At 39.4% G+C, this 17,745-nt stretch overlaps 1 protein-coding gene across 1 annotated transcript in view; it reads right to left on the bottom strand.

The window, feature by feature from the left end:
- Nucleotides 1-1,498: 1,498 nt before the first annotated feature.
- Nucleotides 1,499-17,745, bottom strand: part of ZBTB7A (zinc finger and BTB domain containing 7A) — a 540,652-nt gene continuing 524,405 nt past the window's right edge. The window contains exon 3 of the mRNA XM_044090603.1: nucleotides 1,499-7,588. Coding sequence (XP_043946538.1) covers nucleotides 7,159-7,588 — 430 coding nt within the window. The 3' untranslated portion in view covers nucleotides 1,499-7,158. The remainder of the gene's footprint in view (nucleotides 7,589-17,745) is intronic.

Genomic DNA, 17,745 nt, shown 5'->3' with positions numbered 1-17,745 from the left:
ATAACACAAGAGAAAGCTAGAATAACGACAGCATCTTAAATCAAGAACAGCGCAATGGAACTAAGAAAGCAAAAGTACAAAAGCTGAGCTAGTGGACAAGGCATGATCAATGCCATAACTATGATGGGGTGAAGAGGATGCCATGGCCACAGGCTGCTGTACGGTGTGATTGGCCCAGCAGAGTTATTGATTACTGCAGTAATGCCCATCCGGTCAGCAGCTGCATCTGACATTGTGGTTGATTAAATGAATGCGATTATGTACTTGTAGTGTAAGTGAGAGTATGTGTAAAACTATAAAAAACTCTTTGTCTCAGTTTTACAAGTCCCTCCTCAGTTAGGAATGATCACATTCAATGACTTAAAAGTAAGAAAACTACCATGAAAGTAACAAATATAGCCAGAGAACGCTGTTACAAAGAAAGTAGTTTCCCTGGTTTCAATGGAAAATCTAAATGTACATAGACACACACTCACATACACAACGTCTTCAGAGAAGAGCTGTAAGTATCTGCAGCTTCAACTGCTATAGTCGCCTAGAAAAGCATTCATACTACTGTCCTGCAACTTGCTAGGTTATACTGATCGCACAGCTAAACAAAAATGACCAAATGCATTCTAGAACACATTCCAAGGTGACAGGGCACACTGCTTAAAACAATACATCAAGGCAGGAGTTCTAAACAAGTGTAGGTGGCAGTCTGTTCCAGAAGGTGTAAAAATGGTTTGGACTGTCATTAGTAGCTTGCAGCTGATGGCATGACATGGCTAAATAAATCTGCTGAAAAAATTAAACATTTATCACAGATTTATTCCAGATGGTGTAAAAATGGTTTGGACTGTCATTAGTAGTTTGCAGCTGATGGCATGACATAGCTAAATAAATCTGCTGAAAAAATTAAACATTTATCACAGATTGATTCTAGATGGTGTAAAAATGGTTTGGACTGTCATTAGTAGCTTGCAGCTGATGGCATGACATAGCTAAATAAATCTACTGAAAAAAATAAACATTTATCACAGATTTTAAAGCTATGAAATTCAATACAAATAAAGGTTCAGCATGTAATGGAACCAGGAAATCATCCTCCACCCAGAAATATGCATACAAAGTTGGCTCTGCCAACATGTCCAACCATGGAGGTACTTTTTTTTCACTTCCAGCTTACTGTGTTTTAACTCTCCAGGACTGATGAATCAAAAAAAATCCTTTCATCTCCTGCACTTGCCATTATGTTACAGCAAAAACTTTTGGAGTTTTATCAGCCTGGGTGCAAGTCAATCATTCTGTAATGTCTCCTTCTTCTTCTTTCGGCTTTTCCCAGTTAGGGGTCGTCACAGCGGATCACCTGTCCACTTATGATTGGCAGTGGAGTTTTGCGGTGTCGAGGAGTTGCCCAACCTTCCACAGAAGGCACACACATGTATGCACTCGTGCCTAGGGCCAATTTAGAGTGTCCAATCCACCTACAGCATTGTCTTTAGGATGTGGGAGGAAACTGAAGCCCCTGGAGGAAACCCATGCGACCACAGGGAGGACATGCAGACTCCGCACAGAAGGCACCCCTGCTGAGGATCGAACCGGAGAACCTATTGCTGTGAGGTGGCAACGCTATCTGCTGCACCACCATTCTGTAATGTCTCATATGTTTGTGAAATCAGCAATGTAGAGAATGTGAAAATGTTGGACCAGATATGGTAAGCTACTATGGATTATCTTGATGTCAGGTAGTGATCACTCAGTGATTAGCAATTTCAAAAAATGCCAACCTAGAAGTTAGAATGTTTGTCTGATGTAATCTATCTGTACCCAATACATACATATGTGTGTGGGTAGGTGGGTTGGTGTATACATACATATAGCTTCAAAAGCACAAAACATCCTTCTCAGAACAGTCTTGAGAAAATCCTGGCAACATTTCCTTTTCAACTTTAAAACTGTTAAAATCTAAAAAGAGCAAGTGAAGAAAAGACCAGCAGCCACTTCCATAAAGCTAGTAAAGTGCATTTCATATTGAAAACTGCAGGTTTAGGGCACTAGGCCATTAACTACCCACACCACCCAACCCAAAATTAGTTCTACATGGTTACTCCAGAGATAAGCATTTCTGAAGGTGTCTAGCATCTCAAATGTGTTCTTTCAAAGAAACAACTTCCATGAACTACATGAAAACCATTTACTACTTTAAATCAATAGTGAAATCATCATTTTTGTTCCCAGGTTCTGAATTTTACAGATGCTACAATCAGCAAGCCTTCTCCCATACATACAGTGCTATTTCTTGGGTCTTTGGAGAGGACATGAGGAATCACATATTTGTGGTTATCACATTGGTGCATGAATGCTCTGAGGGTAATGTGCTGAGACACCCCTACCCTTCAACGGAAAAGCAATATCTGACACACATGGACTGTAGAGCAGAGCAGAGAACTCTGGCTAATCAGCCAAGAGCTCTCTTTCACAGTACTAATGGGAGGCAGCTTCAAAACCACACAAACAACACTAAGCAACACTGCTTCACATTTCCCATTTACACAAGTGATGTTACAGTGAAACAGCCTACACCAACATTCACTAAAATGACACTGTTCTTATATTTTACAAGTTAAATGTTCTGCCTCCTAAAATCCAACAGGACACCAGTGACACTAGCAATGCTTTATCACATCCACATTATCATTAATTATAACATTAATAAAATACCACTGTTTTACACTCCTTTTCTTTATGGTTATTCAACCAAAGTAATAATAATAATAATAATAAAAATAAGTTGCCCTACTGAAATTTTAAGCAGTTAAGGCAACAAAGTGTAGTGGTGAAGGTGCAATCAAATCCCCAAATCTGTGAGGATAACCATCTAGTGCAAAATTAATGGCTAGTGATAAAGCGTTGCTTCCAGTGAAATTCGAACCTCAGCCAACATCTCCAGCCCACACTATATCCACATGCTCCCTCCCACACACAAACACCCCCCATTAATCTAATAAAGATAAAAACATAAAAGTTAAGCTGTGGTAACTGCTTGTGTAAAAACCTTTCCTAACTGTTCATTTGTGCACTGTTGCAAATGAAGCAGTTGTCATCACAAAACAGAAATGTTGTTGACAGAACAAGCATTTCAAAATGTTCAGACTACAAATTCAAATGAACCCTACACAAAGTATCTACAGAACTCCCAAGACATAGTGCATACCCTTGTTTTGTGCTCCTGTGGGGTGCTTCTTGTAGTTGTGAGGGAATCGTAAATGTGCTACTTCTGTCATTTCTGCGTCACCATGGTTTCCATTGAACAAAGTAAAAGGCTAAACAGCACTAACCTTAAAACTGTGCCACTATAATTCCTCATTACAGGAAAAGATCAGGTTATCAGGTTGGGGAAGTGTTAAGTAATGTTTCGCAAAAAGTTTACCCTAGAAAAATAAGTAGCAATGGAACTAGTAGTATATCATGGTCTGATGAAAGGATGTAAAACCATGAAAGTGCTTACCCTGTCATTTTATTTCTGCATTTGTTATAAAAAGTGCGTGTTTTTACTTCCCTTGCCATGCTTCAGTGTCCATATACCCTAGAAAAATGAAAATGCCTACCTCTAAATACAAAAGACTCTAACTGGGTGACAGGAAGTTGCAGTGTTGTATGCAGCTTTTCTGTAGGGGGCATACTCACTGTGCCCCTTGATGAAGGTAAGACAAAGGGTATATATTTCAGAACTTTGTAATGGACTGAATGAAGCCTGTACTTCCTTGCAGAACATTATAAAAGGGTTGAAACACTGAGCCCTGCAATCGGCTAGAACTGTCATCCATAGAACACCAATGAAGTACAACAGTTTTATGTCAATATTACATGCTATGCTGTGTCAAAGAGGGCAACAATAAGCAATAAAATATTGACTGGAATACACATCCCCTCTGTCAAACATAAAAACATGTTGATGGCACCTAAGTACTACCTCCATTGCTTCAGGGAGAAGGCTACTTTGTGTAATGAGATAATGGACGAAACAGTCATCTTCTATGTAACATTACATAATATAAGGCCTAAACACTTTATTCCTCTGTTGAGAGGGGAGAGACTAAATTCTGAGCCTTGTGATGGCCTGACTTATCTGTAGTAGAACATGGTGTGAATGTATAAAGGTACCTTCGGGGAATAACAATGATGCTTTATGTCCTGTAATAGGCGGAGAATCGTAGGACATCAAAATACTGACTATATGTAAAGTTCAGAACCGGGAAAATAAGAGGAAAAAAAAAAAGATTACTCCCAGCTACCATACACACTGGCTAATCTTGTTCTAAAGACCTCACTCTATAGTGCAACAGAGGGTCACAGAATGACACAAGTCTGCACATCGCTAAATCACAGTCTAAAGACAGCACGAGGCAAAAAAGAAACGTGCTGCACAATAAAATACAGACATACAATCACTTTACGCCAAGTTCTACTACAATACAAAATATGTTCATCTCTGTATATGCCTACTGCTCCCCCACATCAACTGGCATTATGAAATGACAAAATAATATATATATGTGTGTGTGTGTGTGTGTGTGTGTGTGTGTGTGTGTGTGTGTATATATATATATATATATATATATATATATATATATATATATACACACACACACACACAATTTCACATGCCTTCTCAACCCCTACCAAGTGCTATTTTCCTGGAACGTACATTTCTGGTTGTAGGAAAGGAAGATCAAAAGGAGGTACCACAGCTGTAGGTTAAAATACTAAAATACAAACTCAAGTAACTATATATGTACAAGTTTGCACTAGCTCTTGCATGTACAGTAACTGCCTGGTTATATGCAGATCACGACTTGCTTTTTCCACAATGGTTATTATATCTGAAAGCAGTAATTCTGCTATTTGTTTTGGAAAATGGTGTTGTTTGCTTTGTAAGAACCTGTTTTGTGTGGCAGTTGTGAGAGAAGTTTGTTGGTACACTGAAAGGTAACACAAGTTTGCCAGAGATGGTATTTCACTGTCTGATGTCTACTACCAAATGAATAATACCAACTTAACTTAAGAACCTGCTCCTCTCTACACACAAACTTCCAAACACAGAACAACCCCACAGGCTACAAGAACAGTCCTGTGTAAAGTTTTTTTTTTTTTTTTTTTTTTAAGTAGACTGACAGTTCTACTTGCCACAGGTATAAACTGAATAAAAGAAAAAAATCAATAAAAAACATACCCACATGCCCAAAACATTTACAACCCCACCTCTATGCAGGATTTAAATACAAAATAGTCTTTTTTAAGCAATGATCTGACTGTAATAGACAATCTAGTGCTAAGAATGTAAATGCACAGGCAGTTGACACAGTGTGGGGACACAGTAGTGGAATGAAACACACCGTTCTGTGGAAGAATTCAATTATCCTGCTGCAAAAGTCACCAGGGTTAACACATTTAAAAAATAAACAGAACCAAGGAAAAAAAATCTTAGCAATGACAAGAGAAAAATACAAGATGATTCCTGCCTAAATTCAAGCTTCCGTTATTAAGTGCAATCAGCTCCGAAGGTACTCTGGTCTGGTCACAAAACCAAATTAGCAACAACTCCTCACTCAGTCTTCTGTCTGGGTTCTTTTTTACAAAACAAAAAGTTAAATAAGGTATGGCTGGCTGGCCACATCTACATCAGGCACGTAAACAGTCAAAGGAGGAGAAGAAAAGAGAAAAAAGTGACTTGGCAGTACCCGTTTCTTAATGGTTTTCTTTTTTTTTTTTTCTCAAAGTGCTAAGACATTGCATTTATTGCTCATTCAACGCAGTAAACGTTTGAAACTCTGGTCCCTTCAGCTGATGTCTGTGATATGAAGGACACAGGCAACAGACCGATTCATTACAGTCTCAAAATACACTCCTTAGTTAAGGTTTGTAATCTATCCCTAAAATTTAAATTACATTCAAATGACAAAAGTGTCTGTGTGTGCATGTGTGAGTGTGTGTGTAGTAATTTGGGATATTCAAACTACTTTATTTTTGCATAGCCTTGTACAGAATAGATGCCAACACACAAAAAAGGGCATATAGAACATTTTCAAGGTTTTTTACTGCTGTTGTGCTCTAGCTAAAAAAAAAAAAGCACATATGTGTTATCATAAGGTGCTACGTATCCATTCCCCATTATGGGACTGAACTACAATTCCCATCATATCCCCTTTGCTATACAAGCTAGCCAGAATGTTCTTAAACAATGACTATATAAACATCCTCCTCGATCCCAAAATAAATATATTCTCTCTTAGTGTAATCTAGTGGTTAGACTTCCAAACTGGGAACCAGAAGTGCAACTTCTTCCCATCAGAGTCCTTTATCTCTTGCAGGATCAGGATTTTAGGCGTGTTGTTTAACCTGTCATGCTACACAATCCCTTTCAATGGGACTATCTTGAGTGATAAGAATATGATTCAAGTGAATGAAATTAATCTCATTTTTGTGTGCTCAACTCCCCTACGATCCCAAAGCCTGAGCTGATTTTCCAGGTTTTGGCTAAATGACATGCTAACAGTGTTGTGCGTACTTGCAAAACACCCAAAAATATGTTGTGTGACAGTTGCCTTGTAACACTCACACAATACCTTTTCTTTTTATAGTTATTATGGCTAGCTTTGACTCTTCGAGAGAAAGGTACATGTGAGCTCTTAGTATTCTGACAGAAAACTTCTTAACCTACCATGCTATGTAATATACAGTAAGGCTTGTGTATCACACTAGAATGGCAGAACTTAGAAGCCGACTACAATCCTTCTAAACATACACTGACTATGATGGGGGAGCACAGGTGTGGTAGACTTTTAGGTTCAGTCAGCTTCACACATCTCCCCAGCATTTAAAACATGTTTACAACAGCAGCCCTCATATTTCTTGCCTGAAAAAGGGAGAGAGCGTGAACATGACACCTACTGCGGACAACAGGAGGGAACAAATATACCGGACATGGCTATGCTATCATTTCATGCAATGAACCTCCTGATGATGATGTTAACATGAAACTTGAAACATGAATCCATTAGTCATACTAACAGGTTCATGCACTACACAGAGATAACTGGGGGCATGAAGTCAGTGAAAAGTGAAGGAAAATGCTAATTAGGTTTTGTGACACCCTGATTTTGTACTGTTTTTGGTTTAAGACAGTCCTTTTTTATCCTCCACACACAATCTCTCTGAGTTTTCATAGTTAGAAGTATCTTCAAAGTGCATTTCTTGGCCATTTTTCAGGGTCTCCCTGGCTGCTGGCATCACAGCCCCCTCTATGAAATTTCCATCCTCTACACTTGCTGCTGGACCTGTCAAGTTGCTGGCATCCCTCATGCGTGGCTTACGCCCTCTTCTGGAAGGGATACCATTACAGCCATCTTTCTTAAGGTGCCTGTGTAAATGGTCTGAGCGGACAAAAGTCTTGAAACAGCTGTCACACTGGTAAGGACGCAGCCCTGTGTGCACACGCATGTGATTCTTCAAGTCGTAGTTGTGAGCAAAAGCAGCCCCACACTGTTGGCACAAGTACGGTTTTTCTCCTGTGTGTTTTCTCATGTGTACTTTCAATTTGTCTTGCCTGTAACGGAAACAACAGAAGAAAGGTTACTGAGAGGAATTTCCTCAACAAAGTCATGGTATACAACTTTCATAACAATGGTTTTAAGTACTGTGAAGTTCATAGCTGAATGTTTCAAAACAGCAAAACAAACTCCTCGGGCTGATAATACATCAGTATAGAAAACCAAAGCAAGTTTAACAGCGAACATCAACATTTTTGACATGAGTGATCTGAAATGACCAAATCCACACTAAAAAAAGACACCTACAGACTAAAAATACAACCATGTAAGCTTTATGAGTTATTGAGTTCAGAAATTATCACTTTCAAAAGAAATCCCCAGGAATTCATTAGTGAGGATGAATTTGATTTTTCTTTTATTTTGCAGACCTTCAAAAGATGTCTTAAAAATTCACTTACAATGACTATAAATCTTCAAAGAGAATGTGGCAGAGTTATTTAGACACATCGGTTGTTAGAAACAAGAACTGGAATCAGGGCTATATAACAAACCAAAAATACACAAAATCCTGTAGGGAGCAGCAATAACAAGTCCAATAGCAATATTACAGCTTCAAAAAATGAACAAAACTTTAAAGCTCAAATTCTATATTCCCAGTTAAGCACTTTCATCGCTTAAATTACACAGACTTCCTCAGAACTGAATTAAAGTGTATTAAACATGCCTTTAAATAGTGAAATTAAAAGGTGTAACCAACTACCAATAAAACAATTAAACCTTGACTGACATTCAATATAAAAAACCTTATTAAAGGTAAAAGTACATAAATATCTATGTGTAACAAACATATATAAAATATAGATACATGCACATAAAAACCTATACATGTTAAAAATAATAAAAATACTTTGAATAGCCCTACATTTTCAAATGGTTTAACTTTAAAACTGGATTGATGGAACAACGGGCAGGATTCACGAAACCTCCGTGTAAGAGTTAATATATCTTACACGGAGGCTGCAGTCTAACGGTATGACGTCAGCATGCCATGCATATTCATGAGGGCATGCTGAATCACACCCTAGGCTAACACGGTCCATGTAGGAAAGTAGGGGGCGTGTACGAATGCCGAGTTCTGCAAAGGGACACGCTTCCAGAAGAGTCCTGAAAGTAAACTCCCACGAGCGAGTCCGCAGAAATGTCAAGGAACACAACACCACACATGCCCCCACAGACTATAAACCCAATTGTAATGTAAAACGTAAAAATAGCAGTTTAATTTTTTTTTTTATAATTTCCAAAATGTTTGCCCATAGTTGCACTGGTTTGCATGGGTATGCCCTCCGCTCAGCCACAGTTAGCAGTCATTGAAAAGCATATAAGATCTAAATATGCAAATTAAGCCAAGTAGCAATAGCGTAGCGGTAGAGACGTTGGCCAAAGAGGAGGTAGTCATGGTTCGAGCCCCCACAACAATCCGACACAAGAAAATATAAAAAATTTTTTATAAGTGCCCATAGCTGAGCAAGGCTTTAAAAATCTGAATATGAGTGCCCATAGGTGAGCAGCGCTCTAACAAGCATAATATGACTGCCCGCAGGTGAGCAGTGGTTTAACAGGTGTAATATGAGTGCCCGGAGTTGAGCACCGCTTTAACACGCTTAAAATGAGTGCCCGAAGCTGAGCAACACTTCACACAGCGTAATATGCGTGCTCATAGCCAAATAACGTGTTACCCAGCGTAAGCCGTTTGCACGGAACTGCGCAGTGTGCCAACCGGCTTACCGGCGGGCAACGTTGAGCAAGCTGTATCAAAACCACCTTTACACAGACACACCTCCTAGCCTGTCTAGACAGCAGGAAAAAAAAAAAAAGCAATGCCCAGGCTCGAACCCAGGATACTGTGCACCATAGTCAAAGTACTGAACCACTAAGCCAAGACAGTTGTACTGAGAAATGCAGTATTAGCATATATATAGGAATGAATGGAAATAGAAGCATGACAAAGCAGGTTTTCTTAAGCTGATAAATATCCAAAATGGCCAATCACAGATAAGTGCGGGAAAACCGGCATATATAAGCCCCATAGGCGGGAATACACAGCATAACTGACTGTGGTACCCATTTGCAGTCAGGATGGCAGGTGCAGGAAAGGGAAGTTGCTTTAGAACACAGAGGTGGGGTGTTGAGGAGTCCAAATATATGGTTTGGCTCTTAGTCCACGATCATGAGGCTCAACCCATGCAGGGCCAGGTTCACTGGGGTGCATACAAGGCAGAGGCATGAAACCGGTTGGCACATGATCTCAGCAGTGCCACAGGCATACCAAGGACTGGTGAACAGGTCCGTCACCACCATGCGGACCTGAAGACACGTAAGCAGGACCAACTGAACCGTTGGATCCAGGAGGCCCGGCAAATGCCCAACGCCCCACTACTGAGCAAGTATCCATGTAATTAAGTATGTAAGAAATTATCCTAGCCTATATTATGGAGATGTATGTTCCAATATTGCTTCATTTATATTACAGCTGCAGGTGTCCGTTCCATGAATCAGCGAGCCTATGCTGATAGGCTGGTGAGGTTGCGCCACCAGGCAGGTTATTCATTATTTTGCTGGAATTGTTATAGAATATAAGTGAGACAGCTTGTAAAAGAGTTCAGTGTTGTTACATATTAATAAAGTTCAAATAAGCCTAGAAGAAAGATTCTGCTAGTACTGTAAGATTAGATAAGTGATGCAGCCTGTAATCCAGAAATAAACATTAAATGAGTCTGAAATAGAGTTTCCACCTGTATTGTAATATCAGATAACTGCTTCACCTGAAAATGACTGGTAATCAATCTACAAAGGATAGACATGTGTTAAATACATCCCCTTTTAAAATCTGCCAAATGAAATAAGTGAGTCTGTTGGAAAGGATTGTTGTAACCAAGTAAGAAATGTTATTAACGCCTAGACTTAAGTACCATCTTGAATTGTAAAAATAAAACAAGTGAGTGTGAGAAAGAGGGTATGAATCGACCAAGAAAGCTGTAATAAGTCTGGAATAAAGTTATACTGCAGTCAGTACATAATGAAATGAATGAGACAGCCACAACCAAAGAGTGAAATGGGTGTAATAAAGTACTGAACCTGGAATGTGTTTGTCCCACAATTTGGATATGTTGCTGTACCCTTGCAATATGAAGATAGTATGGTTGTATGAAATACTGAACATCCACAGTTGTCTACAGCCATATAAATCAAATGTAGCAGGATACTGTACCTGAACACAGCCAGATATGAACATGTATGAATAAAAATGGAATGTATATTAATGTAGCAGTAACATTCCCATCACCAACATTCCTAAGGTTACATACAGGAAACTGTACAAAGACATGTAGGGGATATATATCTGCAGCTACTAGGAATGTACAGCATATGTATAGGTAGTTTAAGTTGTTAATGTAATATTTCTTCACCCAACCCCATTTTCACAAATGATGCCATTCCACACCAAACTGGGTATGTGTATACACAATTAATTCCCATGGACATTTGTCCTGTTGGTTCATACATATCTGCATGTACGTTGATGCATGTGCCCTGTTCACATATCTAAACCTGATGGCATGTTGCCATCAATCAACCGTGCATGCTGTTGGATTGTGTACTGTTGTTCTAAATATGCATGTGTTATGCTTGCTGTTCAATGTTTGGAATTCATGGGTGTTTGGTTAATGGGAATACTGATGCATGCTGTTACAACTAATTTTGAATGGTGTTGTTTGTTACTAACCCAAAATGTCATAAAATACTGATAAACATAGGACAACAGGGAAGGCGGGTTCCAGGGGACCCACCTCTCCCACCTCAGCTGGCAAGTGCACCTGGCACCAGTGCCCAGGCCGGAACCTCCTCTGGTCACCCTGTGCCACCTTCGGGTGAAAGCGCTGCAGGGGATGGGGCTCATCCCCCCTCTGCAAGCGTGGCCGGAGGAGAACGTCCACTCACCCTCCAGTGTCCGGTCTGTGGTGCGTAGCGAGATCAGGCATGCTGTGCTTGATCCACTACGCCAGCTCGAGGTGAGGGTGGCGCAACTCATGGGTGTGCCTGCCCATCCTATACAGCCCCCAGCACAGCCCTGTCCTGGGCAGTGAAGGCACAGTGGTAACTGCCCATGGGTGGGGATCTCAGTTCCACTGTTGCCATCTGTGGGCTCATGGGCTCGCGATATCCAAACATCCATCCCCATCAATTGTGTTTACCCCCCACGTGTCATACTCCGCCCCTGTATGCGTCTTGTTTGTCTTGTCTGTTAACCTCCCCAACCTACTTCCCCAAATATACCTACTTCCTGTGCCTCACATTCCACTCTCACCTGAAAAAAAAAATAAAAAAATGGCACTCTGTTCCCCCAAAAAAAGTACGCCCCATACATAGCTACCCATTTTGCAGACATGTCTGCTGGACATGTCAACTGATAATTAACACTGGCTGTACAACATATTTTGTTGTCTTCACATCTCTCTCAGGGGTGGAAGGTTTCAAAATTCACACCAAATTTCACACATATGCACAGCTGTTGCTGGTAAAGAAATGGGCAGCTATGGGCCTTCCCTACATCCTTCCTGCGCATCCCGAGCTTGTTTTCCTATTGTCCTTCCCTCTTTGTGCCCCCTTTTTCACCACTTTCCTATCTCCCCATTTTCTTTTCTTTAAAAGAAATCAGCACAGGTGTTAGCGGGAGTAAGCACTTTTAAGCAGTTGTAAGCGCGTGTGCGCTTGTGTGCGCTAAGCTAAGCGAGGGTGCACTTAGCTAGGTGAGTGTGTGCATGTGTAAGCATTGCACAACCCAGCGCAAACCCGCTTACAACTGCTTAAAAGTGCCTTAGTCACTCTGTATGACAAGGTAAACCAAGTCCAGGTCCCAGAAAAACGCAAGCCAAAGAACCAGCAGTATATAGAAACAGCACAAAAGTTTAATAATCCAGAAGACAAAAAAAATCCATAAAAGTTGTTTGACATAAAAACAAATCCACTACTAAGCGCTTTCACCCATTAATACATTCGGGCATCTTCAGAGTAGTGAAATCACAAAGAAATCAACTGCCTTAAATAAATTCAAAAAATTCCCGCCCTATAGGTAGACCAATCAAAACAAAATATACCTTACCAAGATGTTTAAGGTGGGATCAGTTCATAGTAAAAAACGTATACAAAAATGTGTGTATAAAAAAAACATACAATAGAAATATATATAAATATGTATACGTGCTAAATATTATATATAAGAAGCTCATCAAAAACATCAATTTAAACAAAACTAGATCTATATTTTAAGATACTAGACAAGGAAATAAACTTATTGATACCAGGGGGTCTAGATGCATCTAATCTAAGTTGCCACAAAGTTTCTCGAACTTCAAGCAAAATCTTAAAATTACCCTCTCTATCATTGTCGGGTATTCTGTCGACAACAAAAAATAAAAATTTGTTAAAATTCTCACACTTGACACTGTGCATGTAGAGAACGTTACTTGACCTCTTGTTCCTAATGTCCCTTAGGTGCTCAAAAATTCTTACCCTAAGTTTCCTAATGGTCTTACCTACATAAAATGTAGGACAACTAAGACATGTAGCGATATAGACCACTCCCCTGGTATTGCAGTTACAATACCCTGGACATTTAATAGATCTGTGAAAGTTCTGAACTACCACATAAGGACCATTAATATACCTACATACACTACACGACCCACATTTGTTCATTTTAGAGTTTCCATAAGGTCCATTCTTAGAACTTTCCCTTTCCATCAACTCTTTCAAATTCATCCCTCTACTAAATGTAAAGAGCGGCAAGTTACCAACAACTTGCTTAGTGTCATTATCCATAATATATTGCCACGTTTCTCTTAAAATTGTTGCCACTCTATAAGCATACCCGTTAAAGGGCAATATCATAGCTCTTTTAAAATGATCAAATTCAATAGAAGAAGTACTGTTGACAAGCCTATGGGTCTCTTTAATTAATCCGCCTAACAGGATAGGTCTAAAGACTAAATGCCTTTTAACAACAACCTCATTTTTGATGTTAATCAAAAAATCAAGAGGGTACCCTCTATCTAAAAACATGTCTACTAAGCTCTTAATTTCCAAGTCATATTTGGCATCTTCACTAATTAGCCTAGAGAGCCTGACCATCTGTCCCTTCACAACATTCTTTTTTTGATAAAGGGGATGGCAGCTTTGGAAGTGCAAAAAGCTATTTGAATAAGTTTCTTTACGAAAAATGTTGGATTCTAATCTGATAACCCCTTCACTCACTCTAGTGTAAAGTGTGATGTCAAGATAGTTACACCTATTACCATGTACCTTGTAGGTAAATTTAAGAAAATTAGTAGTGTTGTTAAGATATTCTATAAAGGTATGTATTGTATCAACTGGCCCTCTCCAAAAAATTAACAAATCGTCAAGGTACCTCAAATAAAGTGACACGTACTTCATGTAGGTTGATGTAAACACTTTGTCCAATTCCCAGTGTGCTAAAACTAGATTAGCATAAATTGGCGCACATTGTGCGCCCATAGCTACACCTGTTACTTGTTTGTACAGTTCACCCTCAAAAAATAAAAAGTTGTTAGATAGAATAAGTTCCATTAGATCAACAAGAAGTGACCATTTGACAGTATGCATGTCACAAAATTTTTCAAGACAAATCCGAAACATTTCTAAACCTTCCACCTGAGATATAACTGAAAACAAGTTGATAACATCTATAGTGACCATAATAAAAGGCTCGTCAAAGTGTTTTTGTCTAATGACATCTAGACAATGCCAGAAGTCATGCAAAATGTGTGTAAAATGATTGACAATATATTTACAATAAAAGTCCACAAAAGAAGCCATAGCTTCAGTCTTGGAGCCCCTAGCTGAAACAATCGGGCGAAAAGGTGGATTACTCATATTTTTGTGGATCTTTGGTATTCCAAAGATAGATGGCGTCACAGGAGCTTCTACTGATAAAAAATGAAAATCATTGTTATCTATAATACCTTCCAATAACCATTCGTAAAGAAGCCAGTCAATTTTGGAATAAGCCATATTCAACTCATTACGTGACACCCTGGTATAAGAGTTGGTATCATTAAGTAAACATGACATTCTATTAGAATAATCAGTAGACATCATAATCACAACCCCCCACCCTTGTCTGGTTTCATCACTCGAAACTGATTAGAAGATGTTAACTCACGTAAACAAAAACGTTCACCTGCAGTCAGGTTATCTGCTTGATGGTCAATCGATCTACTCAACCTTCTGATCTGCATTTCACACATAGACTCAAAAACATGAATACAAGGGTGGGTTGGGGGAATAAACGTACTTTTCCTTTTAGGCCGTGGAAATTGTTCCTTAGACAAATTAGACAAATTAGGATTCTTAAAAAAATACATCTGTAAATTTAATTGTCTAGTATACAACCTCAAATTAACTAAAATTTTAGCTACATCATTTCTAAACTTGGGTACAAAAGTAAATCCCTTCTCAAATAATGAAAGGTGATCATTAGTCAACTTAAAATTAGTAAAATTGTATAAATAAACATTGTTAACCTTGACAAGCTTGCACGATATATCATTGCATCATTAACATACACACTGAGAAGAATGAACTGGAAGAAGCAACAGTCAGGTTTCAGTACAACATGCATTTCAGTGGCTACAACACAGCCTTAGATATAAGAGACATACCAACCTTTTGACTGACACAACAGTGTCCACAGCAAACCAGCATGGTCCCCACCTTGCAAAACTGAAAGGCCTACGCATACCTAACCTAACATTTTATAGCACTGTCCTGAAATCACAGTGAGAACTGCAATTACCACACAGCAGGCTGCATGCAATTAGTAAATGCTGGCCAACAATTGGTGCAGAGGCCATCACATGCACATGTGCAGATACCTAGAAAAGCAGCCTGTACTGCCAGTCCACACATGCAATAATATCATTCAAGCAACTGGAGGGAGAGAGAGAGAGAGAGACCAAAAAAAAAAAAAAAAAAAAAAAAAACAAGCCATCAAGCAAGCCAGCCAGCCAGCAAGCCAGCCATCCAAAAAAGCTGTCAGAAACAAAGGTAATGTAAACTACATAATATAATAATCTACATACTGTGAACCCTCCATATGTGTTAGCAGTCTGTATCTATATGTGTATGAAGATGTGCATAGGGCAAGGAACATACTGCAACTGTTAGTGAAGGCTGGACATACATATGTAGTTGAAGGCTGCTATGTGCACATATCAATGTAGATTGTAGTACAATGTAGGTTGTACAGCAATGGATGTTTAGAAGTATGTTAGTGTGTGTATGTATATATATATATATATATATATATATATATATATATATATATATATATATATATATATATATGTACAGAGACAGAGAGGTATGTATACATAGATAGACATATATAGATAGAATATGTATATACATATAGATGTAATAGACACATACATATATAGATATATATAGATACATACACATATACAGACAGATATGAATGTCTATAGATATGTATGTATATGAATATATATATATATATCTATCTATATATATATCTATCTATATATATATCTATATATATATATATATATATATATATATATATAGAGTGAGAGAGGCACATGGGGGCAGATGTATTGCAACAGGTGCCTGGTGACAAAGGCATGGACTGAACACCAGTGTGGATACTGGAGTACCATACCCCATTCCAAAACACTTTAACCACTAACTACCACATAGGTGGTTGCCTGCCTACTACTGGAGGTGTCAGAAGAGAACATGGGAAACAAGTGTACAATAGCCTCCCCTTTAATATTCACAGTGGCACACTAGTCTTGTAATCCCTGTACATGGTACGTGTCATCACAAATGGTGTGTCAGCTAGGGAAATGTAGGTCGTGTACCCCTCTACACCCCCACAATGTCCTACACGGTATGCACCTCCCATGACAACTACAGCAAGGGAAAAGGCCACAGACATACCTAACAAAGAGTGATAATGTCCTCAAACACATTCCCTATGCAGAGTGACTGACAAAACCACAGATAGAGTGCCTTTCATACTACCTACACAGAGGATACCACTGCTGGATATACAGAGTTACGTCACACACATACCAGAACACATGCTGGAGGTACAGGTTCCTATCCACAAATAAGCCATACCCTGGACTAAACCACCCAGCATTAACAAGCAAGGCTCCTTATTAGTAGATGTCAGACATACCCCTGATGAATGTTATGGAGATAGGTAATATGCCGTATGAGTCACCTCTGTGTAACTGTTTGACAGGAGCAAGTACAATCACATGACATGTGTCCCAAGGGGCAGGGTAGCATAAGGCTATGCTGCCGTAGGCCCAGGGACAATAGCATAGTACCTACCTATGACACAATGCACACACACATGTACTCATTGCAATACCAACTATGTGAGGTGGAATGAGTGTGACACTGACTGTGTGCAAGGTCTGTAATGGTGTGATTGCTCAGCATGACTTTGTGTCTGTCATGGTAGTGTGTGTACTCGGTGTGAGGCCAGAGAAGGATGTGTCAGTTATTGGGATACAAACATACTACATTGCCATATGTTGTGCTGTAGTTCCCTGTGTATGACTGCGGTGTAGGTAGGGGTATGGCAGCAAAGACTAGGGTGGATTACCAGTGAAACTGTAAATGTGCATTGCATGCATTGCATGGGATGACAATATTCTCCAGCCATTAGCTTGATACATACGCCCAGTGTGAGGTTGTGCATTGTACCTCAAACAGTGTGCTGAGTGCTGGTGTATACTTGTTTGTTGTATGGAGTGTGCCAGGCACTGTCACACAGTTGTTGGCTGAGCACTGATATGTGGTAATTTACATGTGTATCCCCTGATAGACAGACAGATGCTATATATGGCAGTTCAGTGATATCAGTACAGTAGAGTATTACGTGTGCCATATTACTTGCTCACATATTTTTCTTTTCCTTCCAGGGTGATGGTGCATCAGCGCAACCCCTGTTATTCAGCTGCAGAGGATGAGGAGATACACCAGAGCCTGGTGTGGGATTTTTCCACACTGTTTTCCAGGACCAGCCAGAACCAGCAGGAGAGGGCTGCACTGTGGCAAGACCTTGTCCGTCGGGTAAATGACATAGGCATGCATAACC

This window comes from Protopterus annectens, chromosome 13.part0, assembly GCF_019279795.1.
Source record: "Protopterus annectens isolate FY-2018-M chromosome 13.part0, PAN1.0, whole genome shotgun sequence".
NCBI classification, from domain to species: Eukaryota; Metazoa; Chordata; order Ceratodontiformes; family Protopteridae; genus Protopterus; species Protopterus annectens.
Note: the sequence above shows the minus strand (reverse complement) of the source record. Positions and strands in the feature narration are given on the sequence as shown.